At 37.4% G+C, this 9,368-nt stretch overlaps 1 protein-coding gene across 1 annotated transcript in view; it reads left to right on the top strand.

Annotated features, from left to right (window-relative positions):
- The window catches only part of LOC107745210 (protocadherin Fat 3-like), a 150,907-nt gene that overhangs the window by 98,523 nt on the left and 43,016 nt on the right, over positions 1 to 9,368 (top strand). Inside the window, exons 6-8 of the mRNA XM_016559067.1 lie at positions 5,872 to 5,933; positions 7,184 to 7,501; positions 8,167 to 8,380. Coding sequence (XP_016414553.1) covers positions 5,872 to 5,933; positions 7,184 to 7,501; positions 8,167 to 8,380 — 594 coding nt within the window. The remainder of the gene's footprint in view (positions 1 to 5,871; positions 5,934 to 7,183; positions 7,502 to 8,166; positions 8,381 to 9,368) is intronic.

The following is a 9,368-nucleotide window of genomic DNA, read 5'->3' as shown; positions in this document are numbered from 1 at the left end:
AAAACTCTCATTTTTTGTTTTTTCCTTTAATTCAGTGGTTCCCAACCCTGGTCCTGGAGGCACCCCAACACTGCACATTTTGCATGTCTCCTTTCTCTGACACCAATTTCAGGTCTTGGAGTCTCTACTAATGAGCTAATGATCTGAATCAGGTGTGTTGGGGTGCCTCCAGGACCAGGGTTGGGAACCACTTCTCTATGCATGGAGAAGATCACACAAGTGTCCCGTATAGGATTCCTTAGGGGGGAAAAACCTCTTTTAAAATGATTTTCCGTGGCTTTCCACCGAGTTAAAGTTGAAAGCTGCTCTGCAGTCAGTAAACAGAGTCTCCTGTAGACGAGGCGACAGCAGCTCTGAGTGTGCAAGATCACAGGAGGAGAACTAAACACAAGCACTTCCATCCTTATTAGACAGTCGCTTCAGTCGAGCGCATGAACATCTTTCATTTCATTCACTTACGTCAGGTAAAACAGCTAGTGCCAGACTGTCATTCTAGCAATTCAAACCGTGCATTGTGTAGCGTTCCTAACTCGATTTTATTCACTCGTCAGTCACAGTCTATTTGGATGGATGAATGGTCAACAGTCTCCAAACTTCGACAACAGTTCTTGTTTTCAGCTTTAAACTCTTCAAAAGGCTTGCGAAATCTCACTCTTTCTCTCTTCTGCTTGTCTCAGCAGTAATTTGTGTCTCTGTGAATCTCGTCTGCGGGTTTCACACATTGGCGTTTCGTCTCCTCCAACCCCGAGTTCTCCTCCTCGTCTTTCCTCCCCTTCCGTCTCATCCTCATCTCTCTCTTATCCTCTCCTAACACCTTCTTCTCCTCCCTCTCTCGCTGTATCACCCTCCCAATCTCTCGTTCACAAGGCCTTACGTGTCTTTTTGTCTCTTTCTCGGTTTCTTACTCTTCCATTCTGTCCCCCTGTGACTCCTTAACATCCTTCCATCTTTCTCTCGCTCTGTTCTGTCTTACTCCTCATGATGAAAGACTCTAAGAATAGCGCTCTCTCTTTCTCAGTCTGCTGTGGCTCTGATAATCACTGCATCTTCTACAGCATGTAAACACCCGGTTTTCTCCGTTCTTGAACCAGCGATACGGCGCGGAGATCCGCATTCGTTCTGCTCACCGTGATTGCGATCATTCTGATTATCCTCCATAATGGATCATTTGGAATAATAGATGACTCCCGGAGTTTTATCAAAAGCATCGTTCGTCATTTCTGCGATAGCATGGCCTGAGGAGCAGTAATAAGCCATATCTTTAAAGTACTTCTCTAGTGGCGTTTCTTTATAAAGTCTTATGTTTTATCTGTAATGTACTGACAGAATTAGGCCAGAAATATACCCAAGAAACGTATGAACCCACGCACGACCAGTGATAATAAAAAGAAATGTCTCTTGAGCAGCAAGAATGATCAGAATGATTTCTGAAGGGTCATGTCACACTGAAGACTGGAGTAATGATGCTGAAAATTCAGCTTTGCTCACAGGAATAAATTACATTTTAAAATATATTCAAATTGAAAACAGTTATCTTAAATTGTAATAATATTTCACAATATTACTGTTTTTACTGTATTTTTAATCAAATAAATGCAGACTTGGCGAGCAAAAGAGACTTGCGCAAAAACAAAACAGGCTTTTGAATGGTAGTGTACATTTGATTAGTTACTTAAAAATAATGCATAATTGTAAATAGTTCTTCTTATGATAACTTTTATTTTAAAGGTGGGGTAAGCGATTTCTGGTAGCCAATGTTGACATTTGAAATCACCAAAACAAACACGCCCCTACCCCAAAAGGGTCTCGCCTCTATTTTGATAGCTCCGTCCCACACATACGTACGCAACCCAGGCAACAATTAGTTCTGTGAATCCGATATTTACACGGGTCCTACTTCTTGCCTTATTGCCTTAAGTAGGCCTGTCACAATAATCAATATATCGACTTATCGCGCAAAATATATGTACATGACCGCAATATATCGCACAACAAAAAGTTGTTATCGTGACAGGCCTAGACTTAAGCCTTCTTTTGTTCTGCAGAGGTTTTCCTCTTTTGTTTTTTTTTCCGCCATCTCTATCTTTCTGTCGCTCGGCTCGGCTAATGTCCGTCCCGTGCACTGAACGCTCTCCTCCACAACATGAGTAGACACGCCCCTTACTGCTGATTGGCTACAAGTTTGTTTTGCTATTCAGCCCGAATCAGTTTTCTAAAGCGTTTTTGAAAAATCTCTTACCCCACCTTTAATGGTTCAAATTCCTAAAAAGACATTCTGAAAGCTTTTGTAGTTTGCATTCAAGTGCTTGCATAAAATGTTTTGTGCCTTACTGTTTGCATTATTTCTTTGTCAAGAAAACATTGTTTGCATGAGATTTAAATTTATTTTTTTATTATATATATATTATTTGTATACTTTTTATATTTTGGGGTGAAGACGTGCACATTGAATAACAGACAGAGGGTGTTTGCTTAAGATTACTCTATGTATAAAGATTAAGATTATGATTAATAAGTAATTACATTATTATTAATATTTCAATAATCTCTTAATATATTTTTATATATTATATATTATATTTATATATTAATTATTAATATATTTAATAAATATTTAACTTTTTCATATTTAAAAATAATATTTAAAATTAATTATGCATTACTAATATATTAAATTAAGCACAAAATCCAGATGTAATCTGATATTGTTGTTTTTATCAAAGGACATACACATGAAATTCCTGGAATTATAAAATGACTCATGGTGAATTACTTTAATATATCAGTAATCCCAGTTTCTCTTTATAAAATAGTTATAATTAAAGCTGAAATACTGAAAATAGTTGTTCAAGTTCAAAAGGTGGATAAAAACTGGCTCAAATCATTTATGACATTTACTTGATAAAAGTATGCATTTAAATAAACTTGTTTAATCATGTCGTTTATTAAAAATAATCTGTGTAAGACTTTTTTCAATCAGTGCAAATGACTGTGTACGACGAGTGCAAAGGCTCGCTATAAATTATGGATGCCGTTTTGACATTTAGGAAAAGTGTGCAATTTAAAAACCAGCATGAATCGCCTCTGTGCTGAAACTGAAATCTGCCACTCTCTTGTTTCTTTGTCTTTTTCAGACGGCTGTTGATTTATAGATGCAGTGTGATCTCAGCATGTTCCTTTGGTGCACGTTTCGAATTTATGACGCCGACCCCGCCAGTGAATCACAGACACACTCATATGGGCCAATTCCCACCTGCAGCCATTCGACGCACAAAACACACGCAACGCCGGCAGTTTCCAAAGGTTTCGACGTTATTTTTATCCACAATGAGTTTCTTGGGAAATCAAGGCCTCCCGTATGAACCTTTAACGACTGTGGAGGAACAAAAGACAAATGCACCATGAAATAAATGCATGTGGCGATTATAAAATAACTCAAAAACTAAAAAGATAAAAAGGAAGCTACATCTCATGCATATTCCTAACGCAATAGATAACTGGCCTGTATAGGTATGCTGTTGTATACTGTTGCTGTTTTAGTTAATTGCTTGTAATCACTCGTCTCTCTAATTAATATGCTAATTCCAGTGAATGCAGCTGTTCTTTAGCTAAGCGCACACTCATTCTCACTGATTGGATCCTTATACAAAGACACCCTCATTAGCAAATCCATTGCTGTTACTTAAAAGTAGGTTAAAGGGATAGATCGCCCAAAAATGAAAATTCTGTCATTTTCTCAGCCTCATGTCACTTGTGTGAGTTTTTCTTCTCTTGAACACAAAAGAAGATATTTTGGAGAATGTTGGTAACCAAACAGTTGACGGTAGCCATTGACTTCCATTGTATTTTTTTTTTTCCATACTATGAAAGTCAATGGGTACCGTCAACTGTTTGGTTACCAATATTCTTCAAAATATATTCTACGGTACTCAACAGAAGAAAGAAACTCAGGTTTGAAATTACATGAGGGTGAGTAAATGATAACAGACTTTTCATTTTTGGGTGATCTGTCCCTTTAAGAGAAACTTTCGACTATATGAAAGTGTGCGTCTGGGGGATTTGTTTTTTTGAGTACCCTATATTATGGACGTCGCATAAAAAGCCTGCGTGGGTGTTCTGCGTCCAACATTAAAGCTCTAATCCGTCCATTTTCCCCGCGTATGCGGACTTACTTTCCCACACACGCCGGTCAAGAGCGGTAGCTGTGTAACAAGCCTCTGGTTGCCATGACGATGAGATCAGAAGTCTGTAGACGTTAAGACCCCGCTTGCCCACTATGACCAGTAAACCCCATTCAGGTAGCAGCAATTATCCAGTGGGGCCTCAAGCGGACTGTGTGTGTGTGTGTGTGTTACAGGCATGATGTCATCAGCAAACTTTTGTCTCTGGTCTTTTTGTTTGCCCCCACCCACGTTCCCGTCCTCTCCTGTCCTCCTCTTTTTGTTTCCTCCTTCCGTTTTTTCTCTCTCTCAGTACGAGTGCCCTGCGCCGCTGTGACTCAATTCAACACAGCCGCCCCCTCTCTTTCTCTTCCTCCTTGTGTCTCTCTTCATCTCTGATATGGGTCAGTGATGGGGCGCCCTGGGATGCGCCTGATCAGAAAGCATACTTAAGGACCCGCAAGCACTTTGACGAGCCACGGAGAACGTTACTGAAGGAGCACAACAGCAGGGCTACAAAAAAAAAAAAAAAACATCAACATAGCAAAAAAAATTTTTTGTAATGATAAAGTATAATATTTTCAATTGTAATTTTAACTTTATTAAAAAACTTTTTTATATATAAATTGCACTACCCATATTCCTTATAGGTAATATATTATTACCTAAAAATTGGGTTCCATGAGATTTTTAAATGTTTTCATAAAAAGTCTCTTTTGCTCACCAAAGCTGCACTTATTTGATAAAAATACAGTAAAATATGTAATATTGTGAAATATTATTACTGTTTAAAATAACTGTTTTCTATGTGAATATACTTTAAAATATCATTTATTTCTGTGATACAGAGCTGAATTTTCAGCATCATTACTCCAGTCTTCAGTGTCACATGATCCTTCAGAAATCATTCTAATATGCTGATTTGCTGCTCAATATTTTGTGGAAACAGTGCTACATTTTTTCAGGATTCTTTATTGAATAAAAAGTTCAAAAGAACAGCATTTATTTGAAACAGAATTTTTGTAATTTTATACAGTAAATGTTATTACTGTCACTTTTGTTCAATTAAATGCATCCTTGCTGAATAATGAATGCTTTCTGACCCCAAAATTTGTAAATGATTTATTACTATTAATATTTTATTATTTATTGCATACTTTGTTTTGTTTATATTATTTATTTGCTTACTTGTTTATCTTTCAGTATTTTTTTCTCACTACTATATATCATGTATAATGTATTTGTGTATGTGTGTGTGTGTTCCCTTCAGTGCTTTTCAACAGTACTGGTCTGTTGCTCAATCTATAGCGCCATGTCAAAGAAATTACATTTGTATCCGGTCTAATCTTGCAGTCTGAACTGAACATGAGGAGGAAAAACTATGCATCACAAAACCATGGGAAGGAAACTATTGAGTTGCTGCATGTAGCGAGACCAGTGCAGACCGATTCACAAGCAAATGACTCGTATGATATCATTATTTTAACTGAATCATTCAAAAACTCTATGTTGTTCTCTTACAGTATCAAAAACTCTAAGTAATCATTACTTTTAGTGAATTTCATCTAACAACAATGAAGCTAGTTTTGTGAATTTAAGGTTTGTGAAACTTAAATCACTGTCTTTACTTGTAGTTAGAGACTGCAGAAGTGGTTGGATCAAAGAACATTTATAAAGCGCCTGCTAAAACGAATGATTTTGTGTGTTGCAGGTCTGATTACCACAACCTCTCGGAAACTGGATCGTGAACAACAGGCTGAGCACGTACTGGAGGTGAGACACACTCATGCAAACCCACATTGACACATATAGCTCCGTTCACACAAACACACATCAGGTGTGAGAGCTGCGAGCCATGCTAATTTGCACTGCCTCCAAATTGCAGATCAATTTTGTGAGGGACGGGAGAATTACGACAATTTTCACTTCATATGAACGCAACATTATCAACGTGTTGATAGACACCTGTTTGAAATTCAAAATGCTTGCTCTGCTAGTATGTTTAAGTGCGAAAGTCAATGTTTCGAGTGGGTTTTTTGTGTTTCAAATAAAAGCGATTTGTCGTGTTGATCTTTTGAGAACGAACTTGTCACTCATGTTATGTTACCCGTTCACCGTGTGATCCCTTGACACCCAAACATTCCACAGACCAAACGCCCCTTTAATTTATTACAACCCCCCTCTTTTTTCTCATTTATTGCTCCCTCTTTCTTTCTCTCAGACAGACATATTGAATTTGTACAGGCGTGGCACGGCAGTCTGTGAAAGGAAATGAATAAAGTGAATTGAATTAATCGTTCTGTTGTTGTTGCCGAGATGGATGGCGCACACAATGTCTTTTGTTTTTAATTATATCATTTAAATGTTCCACTGCACTCTTCTGATTGGCCGGCGGCCACGTGCGTCCGTGCTGATTGGTGGATGAGCGATGGGCATGTTTGCTAATGAAAAAGAAAAATGGACCGAATATCAGAAACAGGAAATGAGAGAAAAGCGGAACATGACTCATCATCACTCCATTCTACAGAGAGAAAAAATATGTAGAAGATCACTAGATCATAGAGAATCTTATTTCTCCTTTCCTGTCCATCTATAATGGGCTTTTACCATGAATAGTAGTGTTTACTAAGGCAAGCATCTCTTGTGCTGTGACTCATGCTTCGAGTTTGATCTGAACAAATCTGTAATTCGCCCCACAATTAAATGAAATGAAATTCAAATGTTTCTTGAGCAGCAAATCAGCATATTAGAATGATTTCTGAAGATTCATGTGGCACTGAAGGCACTGAGTAGTGATGCAGAAAAATCAGCTTTGCATCACAGGAATAAATTACAATTTAAAAATATATTCAAAACAGCTATTTTAAATTGTAATAATATTTCACAATATTATTGTTTTTGGCTGTATTTTTGATCAAATAAATTCAGCCTTGGTGAGCAGAAAGGACTTCTTTCAAAGACATTAGTGTTTTGAATGCAAATGTGAGTTTTATCCTCATGCTCATCACTGTTTTTGTGTCCAGGTGACTGTATCAGATGGCGGTCCTTCTCCCAGACACACCACAGTATGGGTGGTGATCCAGGTGTTGGATGTTAACGATAACAAACCAACATTTCCAGAGAAGGTGTACCAGGTCCGTTTACCCGAGCGCACCCGTAAACAGCGAGGCGCTCCTATTTATCGGGTGTTCGCCTACGACCAAGACCAGGGCGCCAACGCTGAACTCTCCTACAGCATCGTCGATGGCAACGAGGATGGGAAGTTCGTAATCGATGCCAAAACCGGTGTGGTTTCATCACCCAAGAAACAGTTCACAGCTGGAACCTATGATATTCTTACCGTGAGTCACCTTTGGCCCTTGAGCTTCTAAATTAAGTTAATCTCACGCATGCATGTGATTATAAAATGAAATACAGTGTTTTATATTATGTGACTAAAATAAAATAAAAGAATAATAAAACAAAACAAAAAAGAATAAAATAATAATAAAACAAAATAAAATAAAAAAGAATAATAAAACAGACAAAATAAAATATCAAATATAATAATAAAATAAAGAATAATAAAATAAAACAGAAAATAAAATAAAAATATAAATAAATAAACAAACAAACAAGCAAGCATGCTTGGTAGACCATCTTGGCCATGTTTAGAGCTGTTTAGACCACTTTGTTCATGCTCCAAATACCTGACATGTTCCATAAACATGCCAATTTTTCCCCCACCTAATTGGAATTATATAAATCATCCATATTTGATATTAGGACAAGAAATAGTCTCACCAGGTTTAACCAGAAGTGTAAACTCATAAAGAATCATTTCCAGGTCTTAGAAAACTCCCTTGACATATATAGCAGCTCAATTCTCTTAATGAGGGAGTTGACATTTTAAATGTCTTTTTCTTGTAAAAGGTTCTTTCACTGGATGCATTCTTCCATTTCAGTTCAGCCCTTTTAATGCCTGGTGTTCTTGTCTTCCTGATGTGCGTTTAACTTCTGACCGCAGGTGAAGGCAGTGGATAATGGACGTCCTCAGCGCTGGGCGACGGCTCGTTTGCACATCGAGTGGATCCGCCGTCCTCCGGCCAGCCCTGTTCCTCTCGCCTTCGACGAGCAGCTTTACAATTTCACCATCATGGAAACTGACAAAGTGGCGGACATCGTAGGCGTGGTCTCCGCCCAACAGCAAGGCTCCGCCTCCTTATGGTTTGACATCACAGGTGAGTGCTTGGATGCTTTATGTTAATGTGATGATCTATGCAATTTAGAGATGACTTTAGCTGCAGGATAGACATGCAAGTGGATTTTTAGCATTTAGTGAAGGATTGAAAATAAATGCCAGGGGTTGGGATTTATTGTAACAATGTTTGAAATTGTAAATCTTTTTTACATTTTAAAAATTCTCACACACACACTTTAAGTATATATATATATATATATATATATATATATAATTGGATTTTATAATGATAGGTTTGGCTTTTACAGATTAATTAGGCCAAATATTTGCATATTATGGTTTAGAGTTGGTGGGAATGTTTGTAGTTCACTGCATGATTTGTGGCGTTGTATTGCTGTAATTTGCCATTCCACGGTCACCATGGAGATTGCTTGCCGCTGTCTGTATCTATGGTGATGTAAGGTTTGTATAACCTTACACAAACAAATTACTTAAGCCCCATTCACACCAAGAACGATAACTATAAAGATAACGATATTAGCGTCCAAACCAGCAAACGATATCGTCTGTTTATTCTAAGCGCACGCTCGTCTGCCGCTTTAAATTCTCGAGCTCGTTACAGCAGGATGGATTCTGATTGGCTGTCAATTTTATATCGTTCATCAGCTGGAGAAAAATCATTTTGAAAGTGATTCCAACGATATCGTTTCTCTTTGTCTTTATCGTTATAGTTGTGGTGTGAACTATATCTTTATCGTTATCTTTATAGTTATCGTCCTTGGTGTGAACGGGCCTTAATACATTTTAAATAATTGATCATAAAACAAACCTAAATTAATTATTATATTATATTATATTATATTATATTATATTATTAAAACAAAAACCGAATATCAACTGCAAAAAACACATACTAATTAGGGCTGCACGATATATCGTTTCAGCATCGATATCGCAATGTGCGCATCCACGATAGTCACATCACAGGATGTGCGATGTTTAGTATACTGATCGTTATATTTATACTG

The sequence above is a fragment of the Sinocyclocheilus rhinocerous genome, unplaced genomic scaffold (genome assembly GCF_001515625.1).
Source record: "Sinocyclocheilus rhinocerous isolate Xijiao unplaced genomic scaffold, SAMN03320098_v1.1 scaffold257, whole genome shotgun sequence".
Classification (NCBI taxonomy): domain Eukaryota; kingdom Metazoa; phylum Chordata; class Actinopteri; order Cypriniformes; family Cyprinidae; genus Sinocyclocheilus; species Sinocyclocheilus rhinocerous.
Note: the sequence above shows the minus strand (reverse complement) of the source record. Positions and strands in the feature narration are given on the sequence as shown.